The sequence below is a fragment of the Silene latifolia genome, chromosome 2 (assembly GCF_048544455.1).
Source record: "Silene latifolia isolate original U9 population chromosome 2, ASM4854445v1, whole genome shotgun sequence".
Classification (NCBI taxonomy): Eukaryota; Viridiplantae; Streptophyta; class Magnoliopsida; order Caryophyllales; family Caryophyllaceae; genus Silene; species Silene latifolia.
The window spans coordinates 37,050,285-37,064,242 of NC_133527.1; the positions used below are offsets into that span (position 1 = coordinate 37,050,285).

Consider the following 13,958-nt stretch of genomic DNA (forward strand, 5'->3'; position numbering starts at 1 on the left):
AAACATAATTAAATCAACCGATTGTAACCTTAAAAATGAATATCAGTCGGATTGACACAAAGTGTAAAAAAAAAAGGAATATTAGTCGGATTGACATAAATTGGAAACGGAAACGGAATTCAGCTATAAAATGAATAAAAATCCGTTCGGAGCCTAAATTGAATGAGGGAATGGTCAGATGGAAAGGAATGTAAATACAATGAGGTAACAAGATGATAATTGGAAATTACCTCAGTCGACTTTGTTAGTGCCTTTAATGGTGTATGAGTCAATGTCACGCTTTTCCGATCGAATTCACCCCATTGATGAAGGAATAGTTCAAAAAAATGAAGGGTTTGAGGGAGAAAGATGGAATGTTGAGGTAGAAGGGTCAACAATAGTGGAGAATAAATGGCCACGTGTCTATGTAAAGGAGTGGGGTAGAAAGAGATCGTTTCATCACATGCCCTGCACACAAGTGAATAGTTAGCGCTATTCCTCAACAAACGATCAACACAACACACGAACTTTTCACTATAAATGTAAACAGGAAAAATTATCAACTGAAAGCAACCTGATTTGGGAACACGCAACACATTAACAGTAATTTTAAAAAAAGAAGGCTTCAGAAAATGAAATTAGCTAGATCTGAAAAGCGCAACTCAAACACAAATGACACTGGTCTACTAATACAAGGAACAGACGATAAATCGAAGATATTGACAGTAAATCTGAGACAAGCAGAAAATAAAACAAAATATCCAAGACACTAAGCGAAGAACCGTTTAACTTAACTGAGATCACAAATCAAAGATATTCCCAACACTCACAGTAAATGAAAATCTACCACACACCTCACCAACAACCACAATACAATTCTCACATTTACCGATGTAATTATAACAAAGTCAACCGAGAACTCAGATTAACGACCTCTCGTAAAATCACATATTAGCGCGGAATATTTCTTCTACACCGGACCTCTAGAATAGAGGACTTGATGATAGGCTCGTTGTGAGTATGGTGTATCCTCATTTATCTGATGAAAGTGAGGTAGCAAAAGGTCGTAATCTAATGCTCATCACTGTTAATCTAATTGCTATATTCTTAATTTCAATTGCAAATAGAAATGATGGGAATTTCTCCTGCAACACAAGGCAACAAAGAAGTAAAAAGTTGAGCTCAATCATGAAGACTTGAAGTAAGCTTAATTAGTCTTAATGATTCTCGGTAGTAGTCAACACGTATTAATACGACATTTATGTGGACATTAACGCTACTAATGTAATTTCGCATAGCGAATATAACTCACAAGGAGCTAGCCTAGTTAAGCCGTTATAAGATCTACAACGGAAGACACCTGCATTTAGCACAATGAAGACATACTTCAGCTACGGATGTGAACAAAGCGACAATCCCCATAACCTAGAACTCAATTTAGGTGACACAAATTAAGAAAATCCATACCATTCACAACAAGAATAAGCTAAACTAAACCGACCCACCAAACCAAGTTTTGACCACATCTCCAGATCTTGAAATCAGAACCAATTGACAATAAAAAAAGCAACTTAAAAACAAAGAAATCCCTACTTAATGGATTGATCAAGCTATATGACAACTTTAATGGATTTTAGGTTACTTCCGCAGCTTGTTTACTCCCGAAAACTTGTTCTTTGCATAATTTGAATTAACATACACTACGTATTGCGAGATGGGTCTGGAGTCAATATACCAAGACTACCCAAAAAGGATCTTTTGCCCAAACCTAATATCTGATGATGAAGTCATGAGAGCCAAAATGGTAGAGGAATCAAAAAGTGGAATAGAAGACCAGATCTCAAGAGAGGAAGCACAGAAATTGAACAAGCTAGAAACATGGAAAAGCAACAAATGGATGTGAAAAAGATGATGATGTGCAGGGTAAAATAAAGTAGTATATTCATTTATCTAATGACAGTAAGCTCTAACAATCAAGAGTTCAGCCAACTAAAGCAAATAGAGCAGCTAATTTGTCCATTTCAAACCTGAGATTCACTTTTGACTATTGTAGCCAACAGCACAACCAAACTCGACAAAAGCGGGTGTCGTTCCATCTGTCAAAAATGACAATATGAGGATTACAAAGCCAATATACTCCCAACAACAACACCCTCTATGGTTCAACAAATAAATGATCAATGAACAATATAATTGAGCCACTAACCAAACTACAAAGGCACTGTTTTTTTACATAGAAGCAACCAGGTGATTGATTGAGCGATGTCGCTAGAACGACGCCATTGTTGTAGAACCAGCCATGCCGCGGCGATGGACATAATTAAACCGTACTTAAAACCCTAATTTGACAACAGTAAAATAAATCAGAAATCATCAAAATAAGATCATAAATTGAACATTTACAACGAAACCAAAAATGCAGAGAATGAACCCCTTACCTTTAAGTGAAAGCTCTAAGATGCAGTGTAAACAATCTGAAAATTTCGACATAGAACCAACCAGGTGATTGATCGATGATATGATGCAAAAACGAATCATCAAAAGCTCCAGATCTACAGGGAGGGAATGAAAAGAATGATAGAGGAAGAGTTAAGCAGAAAAGATAAGGAGAACGAGTCAACGTTACGCCTTCCCGATCGAATTTACCCATTGATGAAGGAAAAGATCAGAAAAATTAAGGGTTTGAGGGAGAAAGATGGAATGTTGCGGTGTTCAAATAAGGGCAGAATGTAGAGGAAAAGAGAAGGATAAAGGGCCATGTGTCTATGTAAAGGAGTGGTGTAGAGCACACAAGTGAATAGTTAGCACTATTCCTAAGAAACATTTTCAGAAGTCCTTGTATTTTAAGAGGTTATAGATTGTATCGAAGCAAATGTTAGACGATGTCAATCCACTAGCATAATTTTTCCTGGCCCAACAACGCTTAAGAGTGAATAACAACATTAGAAATTGTTGCGCTTATTGTATCGAACACAATGAATCACTAAGTTGTACCCCTCTTTCATGGCCTTATAGTACCCACTTCTTTTCCCCTATAATTCTATAAAGAAGACAAGTTACTACACAGAAATACCATATATGTTTTATGAGAATAACCAACGCACACAAACAGCGTGGTAAGAGAGTACGGTATGATGAAGGAGTATAATGCGTAGAAACTACAACAAAAGGCTATTCAACTAATATACTTTAACTTCGCGGGGGAAATTCATGGACTGTTGTTGCGCAATAGAATCACAAAGACTGGTTTATTAGAAAAACCAACCTTATTTTCGTTACCAAATTATATTAGCTGCTTCACGGACAACCTACCCCTACGGCCTAAAGTTCATCATCAGTGAAACAGAAACTCAAAGGCCACAACAAGAATATTGTGTTTAATGAAGGGACCGCGGTACATCACATGTAGCAGCGGAAGACAGAAACGCGGTCCTCCTGAGACCTATTGCATTTAAAAACTTGTAAAACTGAGTAAAGGTACACATACTTTATGTGTAGACAATAAATTGGTCTAACCCCGAAAAATACGGAGTCTCTAGTGTATCCACACCGGTAGATAGACTAACGTTCTCAACCCTTGAGACGACCTCGGAATATAGAGAAATACTTTCTCCCTTTTGTATTTATACGAGAGACAATTTTCTACAACAAGCTTGTTGTATATATAAAACTTGTGAGCGAGCTTGCTATTTATAGCAAAGGTTTCTTGGCCAACAAGACCTAAACTTAGGATAAGCTTTGTGACTCATTCCCTTAACAATTAAGGAAGGCCACGTAGCTAGCCAATTTAGCATGATGAATCATGCACAATTAATTGATCAACACGTTGCCTCAAAAGCAACACGCTCTAGTCCATCTCATATAAATGTCATTCCGATATTAACTATATTTCCGTGTTAGCGGACAATATAAAAATATGTCATCGAGATTATTTAATTAATTATCTCATAATAAATTAAATAACCGTAAACGTTAAATATCACACCGTAAGTGTGTGACCACATAGGTTCATCGCTAAACCGGTAATAATTAATCTCATTAATTATTAATCGAGGTTGGCGTCTAACAACACTCCCCGACGGCCGGATAACGTGAATACCAATATTCATTGTACTTCACTGTACTTGAACCCGGTAAAGGATACTGTATTTATTTCCCTCCATCGTTCCAACTCCGGATCGTCCTAGGGTATGGTTTGACTGTCAAACCCCACTAGACGACCACTATGTTACATGTCGATCATTATCGGTCGGGAATGACTTTAAGAAACTCCTTTCTTAAAACATTCGTGTGCCCTGGCTAAGGTCTTTATATGACCAATAAGATTAATGACAACATAGAGTTCAAACTCATTACCTTGAGTTGACAGATTCCATCTTGACTCACCACTAATTAAATAGGTACTTAATTATACCCAATGACCATTCAACTAGCATTTTTACACACTAGGTGTCCGGTATCTAAGTACAATAAGTAGTCTATTAACTACAATGATGATCTCAGGTCAAAGGATAAAATATACAATTACTCCTTAAGAGAACTTCCACATTGACAGCATAGGTAATAATAACCATTTGGGAAATCTCACTGTTGGTCACGTTCAATAATCATATCTTCATATGCATTATCTATATTATAACTTAATGAATGAGATCCATTAATACTCATCTTATGAGTGCCGTTATCAATATATTGGTCTATCCGGATTATCATAGTCCCATTCTGATAATCACACGACCAAAAAAACTTTTAGACTAAACTCTATAATACTCGACTCTCATTATCATAATCTCCATTATGATGTCAAGTATACCAGTTTAATCAAGGACTTATCATCGTATTAATACCTTAATACGATAATAATAAAATGCCATTTAATTATTAATCTTCATTAATAATTACACTGTATGAAATTCGTTCAAAAACGTTTCATAACGATTGCTCTGGGGCATTGTTCCAACAATCTCCCACTTGACCTAGAGGCAATCGGTCATGAACCTTGATCCTTGATCCCACTTGCGCTTGTCAAACTCCTTTGATAAAAGCGCCTTAGTGAAAGGATCTGCATCATTTCTTTCCCTTACACCTGATGAATTTGAACATCTCCATGTTCGAACATTTCTCTGATCAGGTGAAATTTCCGAAGAACATGTTTAGATCGTTGGTGATCCCCTTAGTTTTTTAGCCTGTACAATAACGCCTTATTGACACACAATAGAGGAACACCTTCCTCCATTGAAGGAACAACACCAAGTTCAGTTAAGAACTTTCTTATCCAAACGACTTCCTTAACAGCATCACATACGGCTAAGTACTTTACTTCGGTTACTGAGTCAGCTACTTTAGCTTTTATGGAACTCTTCCAACTCACCGCTCACCATTTAAGGTGAAAACATAGCTAGAGATAGACTTGCTATCATCCTTATCCGATGCAAAACTAGCATCAGTACAGCTAAGCACTTTTAGCTTACAATCTCAAAAAATGAGGAATTGATCCTTAGTCCTTCTCAAGTACTCAAGGATGGTTTTCACCACTTTCCAATATCCCTCATCCGGATTGCCTGATGCCTACTCGCTACTCCTAGCGGGTAAGCCACATCAAGCCTTGTACAACATCACAACTGAGTGTACAAAGATTGGGAGAGCCCAAGCAGCTTCCTGAATCTATCTCCATAGATTCTTATATATTCCAAGAATATAAGCCGCTTCTCCCATATCCTTCATGGAGAACTGTTCAGATAGCCAAATCTTTGTCTCTTGCATGGTTAGCACATCATTTCCTATTAGCAATATGTCAGCCACATATAGCACTAAGAAAATTACTGTACTCCCACTAGCCTTCTTTGAGAAATATTAATCGGAAAGAAAACAATCCAATAAGAACATAATCATACATCATCATGATATGGACTTCCTCATAATGATATATAAGAATTTTAAAACATGCATGAGCCCCCTGGTTGTCAGGTCGCTTCTCATCATAATTAAAATTCATCTGATTTTATCTTATAAAATCATTTCAGTGCTCTACACACATAGTCCCCTGGTTGTCGGTCGTACCTATCAGTGTAGTTGAGTTTATCCACTCTAGTGACAGAAAATTAATAAATGTCATACCCTCTGGGTTGTCCAGACTAAAAGTACAAGATTAGTTAACTTTTCTTCACCCCCGTATCATATACAATAGACAATATTATTATATCTCCGAACTACAAGCCCCCTGGTTGTCAGGTCGTTTCTTGTAAATGAAAATAAAATAACTTTATTGTCTACCTGAGTGGCAACCTTTGACAAAATACCTCATATTTTATCAATTAAAAACTCAATAATCTTTAACTGGTCAAGTTTTAATGTCATTCAAACAATTTGAATAACACAAGTGCTTATATCAAATATTAGCACTAACAATTATATCTAATATAACTGTCGTACACAGTTATTGTATAACCGTAGTACTTCATGTTTTATGTGTCATTTAAACAATTTAATAACACACTTGGCTATATCTAATATAACCCAACTGATAAGACTAACCCTCATATCCCATACAAGAGTCGGCTCCTATCACCATATACTTTGCATGCTAAATAGCAATCATAAGCTTTAAAACAGCTTACCCACTAATATGTTACTCAAACATTACAATGATACTATATTACCAATAAATGATCAAATGTAATGCTTGAAACAAAGATTAACACTAAAGTGGAAATGCCTTTTATATCCACATAATAGACCAAAGCTAATTATGCATGCATATAATGGATTCGTTACTCAACGAATTGCGAGAACTATTCTCGCGAGACCCAAATTTACAAAATGTAAATGCAAAATTGGCTCTGATACCAATTGAAGGGACCGCGGTACATCACATGTAGCAGCGGAAGACAGAAACGCGGTCCTCCTGAGACCTATTGCATTTAAAAACTTGTAAAACTGAGTAAAGGTACACATACTTTATGTGTAGACAATAAATTGGTCTAACCCCGAAAAATACGGAGTCTCTAGTGTATCCACACCGGTAGATAGACTAACGTTCTCAACCCTTGAGACGACCTCGGAATATAGAGAAATACTTTCTCCCTTTTGTATTTATACGAGAGACAATTTTCTACAACAAGCTTGTTGTATATATAAAACTTGTGAGCGAGCTTGCTATTTATAGCAAAGGTTTCTTGGCCAACAAGACCTAAACTTAGGATAAGCTTTGTGACTCATTCCCTTAACAATTAAGGAAGGCCACGTAGCTAGCCAATTTAGCATGATGAATCATGCACAATTAATTGATCAACATGTTGCCTCAAAAGCAACACGCTCTGGTCCATCTCATATAAATGTCATTCCGATATTAACTATATTTTCGTGTTAGCGGACAATATAAAAATATGTCATCGAGATTATTTAATTAATTATCTCATAATAAATTAAATAACCGTAAACGTTAAATATCACACCGTAAGTGTGTGACCACATAGGTTCATCGCTAAACCGGTAATAATTAATCTCATTAATTATTAATCGAGGTTGGCGTCTAACAACACTCCCCGACGGCCGGATAACGTGAATACCAATATTCATTGTACTTCACTGTACTTGAACCCGGTAAAGGATACTGTATTTATTTCCCTCCATCGTTCCAACTCCGGATCGTCCTAGGGTATGGTTTGGTGTCAAACCCCACTAGACGACCACTATGTTACATGTCGATCATTATCGGTCGGGAATGACTTTAAGAAACTCCTTTCTTAAAACATTCGTGTGCCCTGGCCAAGGTCTTTATATGACCAATAAGATTAATGACAACATAGAGTTCAAACTCATTACCTTGAGTTGACGGATTCCATCTTGACTCACCACTAATTAAATAGGTACTTAATTATACCCAATGACCATTCAACTAGCATTTTTACACACTAGGTGTCCGGTATCTAAGTACAATAAGTAGTCTATTAACTACAATGATGATCTCAGGTCAAAGGATAAAATATACAATTACTCCTTAAGAGAACTTCCACATTGACAGCATAGGTAATAATAACCATTTGGGAAATCTCACTGTTGGTCATGTTCAATAATCATATCTTCATATGCATTATCTATATTATAACTTAATGAATGAGATCCATTAATACTCATCTTATGAGTGCCGTTATCAATATATTGGTCTATCCGGATTATCATAGTCCCATTCTGATAATCACACGACCAAGAACACTTTTAGACTAAACTCTATAATACTCGACTCTCATTATCATAATCTCCATTATGATGTCAAGTATACCAGTTTAATCAAGGACTTATCATCGTATTAATACCTTAATACGATAATAATAAAATGCCATCTAATTATTAATCTCCATTAATAATTACACTGTATGAAATTCGTTCAAAAACGTTTCATAACGATTGCTCTGGGGCATAGTTCCAACATTTAAAGAGGAGTTATTAAATCCACTCGCAATTACATAGACCACCCGGAGTCGACCTCACTTTCAACTAAACGTTTTCCACTCAGTATAGAGTTCACAGTTGATATTTATGCTATGTAATAACATTAATTTGGATTAATATTTTAAGCCAAAGGAAAAGTATACAATCATACCGTGAATAATTCGACCAGCCGACATTCTTAATAGTTGATATGAGGCAGGTACATTAAATAAAGGTCCGCGAAGGAATAGAAAGGATGAGAGGTACGCCCGAGTCCAGACGTCGATGAACCGAGGCGGAGAAACGTGTGGATTGACGAATAACATGTGCGCTAGAGGAGTGATATTACTGATGTCGACGACGCCATGATAGCAGGAGATATAATTTGATTTGGAATTGGGAGATTAGCTAGATTGTTTGTTTGGGGCTACAACAAGGTAAGGTCATTTTCTAGACAATTGTTTAGAAAGATTAGCTCTGCGAAATAAATGACTCTGAAGGAAGTATAAGAAAGTGATTTGGGCAATTGCTCATATTGTTTTATGATACGAGTGAGACAATTCTAGTGAGAGAAAATTCTAGTGAGAGAAAATTCTCTCGCGCAACCATGTCCTTTTTTGAAAATTCACCAAATTCCTCAGATGAACAAGACAATAGATCCACAAAAAAATTCAAAATGCAACAATCTCCAATCCCAAATAGCGGGGACTCTCAAATGGATCTTGATCTATCTTTGGTCCCTGAAACTCAAGTTGAAGAGACTACTTTGAAACATGAAAATAGAATTTCTTATAAGGACTCCTTGAGTAATGGGAGATCTCCCTCGTTTGCCATTAATCCGAATTCGGAGTACAATGTTGTAGACAACCTGGTCTATGATGATGTTTCTAACGATGATGTGGCGGAGAACGAGTTTGTTAATGACCCGACGTGCCCTACTATTCTTCTAACGAAAGAAGAAAAAAGGAGGATTCGGAGCCATTGGAAGGATACTCTGATTATCAAAATGTTCGACAAGAACATAGGCTATTTCACGCTATTCCGTCAGATTAAGAAGAAATGGGCGCTTAAGGGAGGACTAATTCTCACGGATTTGGGTTTTTCGTATTATGTTGCGAGATTCACAAACAGAGAGGATTATGAACATGTCCTTACACAAGGTCCTTGGATGATTGGGGACCATTATCTTACCATTAGGAAGTGGATTCTCAATTTCATTGCTACGGATGAACCCATTCGACATCTCACTACTTGGATTCGAATCCCAAGATTATCAGTGGAGTATTACCAGGAGGAAATTCTTAAGAAGATTGGTAGACTAGTGGGCAAGGTTATTAGGATCGACAAACCCACAGCGTTAGCGGAGAGAGGGCAGTTCATACGCATGAGTGTGGAAGTGGATCTTTCGAAACCGCTTCTATCTAAATTTCGTATGAATGGAAAAACATGGATTATTCAATATGAAGGTCTTAGAATGATTTGCTACAAGTGTGGTAAACTGGGTCATAACAATGATAAATGTCCTTCATTTAGTGAGAAGCAAGGAACAGAGTGCGTTGGCGGCGGTATTTTGAATAGTACAGGGAAGGAGGGTATTGATAATAATCGGAGTATTTATGATAATTTGCTTACTAGTGAGACATTTGGTTCATGGATGCAGGTGAAGAAGCCTGTTAGACGCAATGTTGTGCGTATGGAGAAACCTAAACAGAGTATTGAGCAAGTGTTGCCTAAACCTCCTGTGTCGATCTTGAAAAATCCTAACCGTGCGTCAGGTTCGAGGTTCGAAGCTTTGGGTGTTGAGGAGAATACGTTGGTGGAAGTCAGGGTGGAGAATGATAAGGACTTGGATCAGGATCAAGGTAACCCGCTTTTGGAGTCGGGTGGGGATAATCATGGGTCAAAGATAGCAGGGTTGGCAGGAATGCCTAAGGATTCGAATATGCCCGTGAAATCAGGATCAAATCAGAATATTCCAATAATAGGCAACAAAATAATGGATTAAAGGCAAAGAATAGTGCAATCCCGGTGATGACTCCTTGTGATGAGGAAAGGAATTCTAATGCAGCTAAGTCAGCCAAAGATATTGCTACTGTAGAGCCTAATAATCATTCAAATTATTTTGTTACCAAAGATAAGGTCAATCACAGTATTCCGGTTTCTATTCCAAAATCTTTGCCGAAAAAGAATCCTAATTATTCCTCTTCTGTGAAAGAAAATCTTAAGAAAAATCCCCTAGCTTGTAGAGTGGTACGGAATTTGCACAAAAAATCAAGCAGGAATTCTGGACCTGTCTTTAGACCTCACCATGAATCCAACCTTCTCCCTGCTCCCGATCCCTGTAACCCGGTGCATAAGTATCCCTCCATCTCTATACCTCTCCTTAACATTACCAACGGAAGGCCCGACGATGGTAACGGCCTTGCCGCTATCCCACACATTGGAGATGGAGATAGAAGCGGGGGTTCCACCAGTATTGTCCCCATGGGAACTCTCTGTGAAAGTGAGAATCACCCCTCGGGTGATGAGAATTCTCAACAGAATCTCTGAGGCTTTTTTGTCCTCGATGTCAGCTCATCCGAACATCTTAATGGATAGATATCCAAACCATTTAAGTCGAAAACCTGGGCTAAGCCTAATGACTTGGAATGTACAAGGGGCAGGCAGTGCGGTGTTCTTATCCATGCTCAAGGAACTGATTCGAGTCAATAACCCGCATGTGCTCGCCTTGGTGAAAACGCAAATTAGCGGAGCTACTGCTCAGCGAGTTTGTGATCGCATTAATTTTGGTGGTAAAACAAGAGTGGAAGCGGAAGGCTTCAGTGGTGGAATCTGGCTTTTTTGGAGACCTGAGGAGGTAACTGTTACACTTTTTATCCATAACAGTCAGCACATAACTGTAGAAATTAGTAGAGTTGGGGAAATTCCGTGGTATTATACCACGGTGTATGCCAGTCCTGATATTACGAAAAAAGAACTCCTGTGGAAGGATCTTGAGGATTTTGCGCGAACCCATAATCGACCTTGGCTGGTTATGGGAGATTTCAATGACACAAGATTTTTACATGAGAGAAGTAGAGATAGTGAGTGCATGCGCCGAAGGTGTAACAAATTGAATGCTTGGTTTGAGACCAACAACTGGATTGATTTAGATTATTCGGGCCCTAATCATACTTGGTCAAGAGGACATTCGGCAGACTCGCGTAAGTGGGCTAGGTTGGATAGGGCCATTTGCAATTCATCGTGGAGAGTTATGTTTGCGGAAGGCTCGATACGACATCTTGTTGCTAACCAGTCGGATCATTGTCCGATCATTGTTAATACTAATGGGTTTGCTCCTATTCCTGGTATACTTAGACCTTTTAGGTTCCAAGCAGCGTGGATGTGTCATGCTAAATTCTCGGAATTTGTCGCTAATAACTGGAACAATGAATTACCCCTGATTCCATTCATCTATAATTTCGCTGAGAAATTACAAACATGGAACAAGGTGGTTTTTCGTAATATTTTCGAAAGGAAAAGGAGTCTCGAACGCCGTTTGCTGGGTGTTCAACGTAAGCTCTCAAGTGGGGGGCCTGATTATCTTTGGAAATTTGAACAAAAATTGAGAGGACAGTTGGACGAGGTGTTAAGGGAGGAAGAATTACTTTGGTTTCAAAAATCCCGAATGGAAGCAATTTGTGATGGGGACAGAAATACCAGATTGTTTCATCTAAGCACTGTGATAAGACGGAAACACAATCGCATTGAAGCTCTGCAAGATGGGAAACTGGGTTTGGGACGCGCTATCTGTTAAGAATATGGTGTTGGAGTTTTATCGTTCTTTATTTACAAGCCCTGTTTCGAATGTAGATATGAGTCGGGTTACCATTGGTTTATTCCCCCAGCTGACAATGCAAGAATTGATGAAGTTGGATCGTGCATACACGATTGCAGAGGTTCAATGTGCGTTAAATCAAATGTCGCCTTTCAAAGCTCCGGGACCGGATGGATTCCAAGCTCTGTTTTATCAATCTCAATGGGAGGTGGTCTTCCCTAGCCTTTGTCGGCTTATTTTCCAAGTGCTACATGAAGGTGTATTTCCACAGGAACTTGGGGAGGCCTTCATCTCCCTAATTCCAAAAGTGGATAATCCACAATTTGTTTCTCAATTTAGGCCCATCGGACTTTGCAATGTATCGTATAAAATTATAACTAAGATGATTGTTAATCGTCTTAAACATGTGCTACCGGTTCTTATTAGCCCGATGCAGTCCAGCTTTGTCCCTAAAAGGCAAATAACGGATAACATCATTCTGGTACAAGAAGTCTTGCACTCGATGCGGGGGAGAACGGGACGGAAGGGCTTTAGGGTTTTGAAGCTGGATTTAGAGAAGGCTTATGATAAATTGGAATGGAAATTTATTGAGCATACCCTGATATGGGCCTCCCTGCGCATATGGTGAGTACAATCATGCTTTGCATTAAATTTTCGTCACTGAATGTGTTATGGAACGGGTAAAAAACTGAGTTTTTTACTCCAACTCGGGGTATTCAGCAAGGAGATCCGTTATCACCATATATTTTCACAATATGTATGGAAAAGTTGAGCCAACTCATTGAGAATTCTAGCTTCGGGGTGTGGAAAGGGTTTCAACCAAGTCGAGGAGGACCGTTTTTGACGCACCTGTTTTTCGCTGATGACATAATCCTTTTTGGGGATGCAACTGTTGAACAAGCACAAGCCATTAATAGCTGTTTTGAAGCATTTTGCAAAGCTTCAGGGCAGAGTATTAGTCGGGCTAAATCTCGAGTCTATTTTTCGCCAAATACTGATGATGAACTGGCGGCAGAGATTCTTAATGAACTAAATATTGAAAGAACATCAGACCTTGGCATGTATCTTGGTATGCCCACGATAAATAGTCGAGTGACTAAGGAAACTTTTGATTTCATTGCACAGAAGGTGGACAAACGGTTATCTGGGTGGAAAGCTAAGAATTTGTCATTGGCAGGATGCACTACTTTGGTACAATCCACGCTCTCGTCAATACCGTCTTATGCTATGCAAACGGCGAAAATCCCTCGAGCTTTATGTGATGAGTTAGACAAGAAAGCCCGGCGCTTTTTGTGGGGAGGGGACCAAAAATCACGAGGTCTGAGCTTAGTCTCTTGGGACATGGTCACCAATGAAAAGAATGAAGGTGGTCTTGGCCTTCGGTCTATGAGACAAGTGAATGTGGCTTTTATGGCCAAACTTGGATGGCGTATGCTGTCGGAGCCTAATTCTTTATGGGGCCGAGTGCTCCGTCACAAATATTGCAAGGGACGGTGTGACATAGACATGTTTAAACCGAAGCAAGCTAGTTCGAATCTGTGGAGAGGAGTGGTGGAAGCTGTTGAAGTATTGAAAGCCGGAGTGAATGTGTCTGTTGGAAATGGCTGCAATACAGCGTTTTGGAAGCATAAATGGGCGACCACGACTCCTTTAATTGAAATGTCGAGTCTCCAAATCCTCCCACAGATTGTTGATGCTACGGTAGATGAAATGTGGGATGCGGTTACGGGGT

The 13,958-nt window shown here is 38.6% G+C and overlaps 1 protein-coding gene across 1 annotated transcript; it reads left to right on the forward strand.

Annotated features, from left to right (window-relative positions):
* The first annotated feature begins 10,975 nt into the window (after positions 1 to 10,975).
* On the forward strand, positions 10,976 to 12,205 carry LOC141639453 (uncharacterized). The gene has a single exon (XM_074448577.1). The coding sequence runs from the start codon at positions 10,976 to 10,978 to the stop codon at positions 12,203 to 12,205; it is 1,230 nt and encodes a 409-aa protein (XP_074304678.1).
* Positions 12,206 to 13,958: the final 1,753 nt, after the last annotated feature.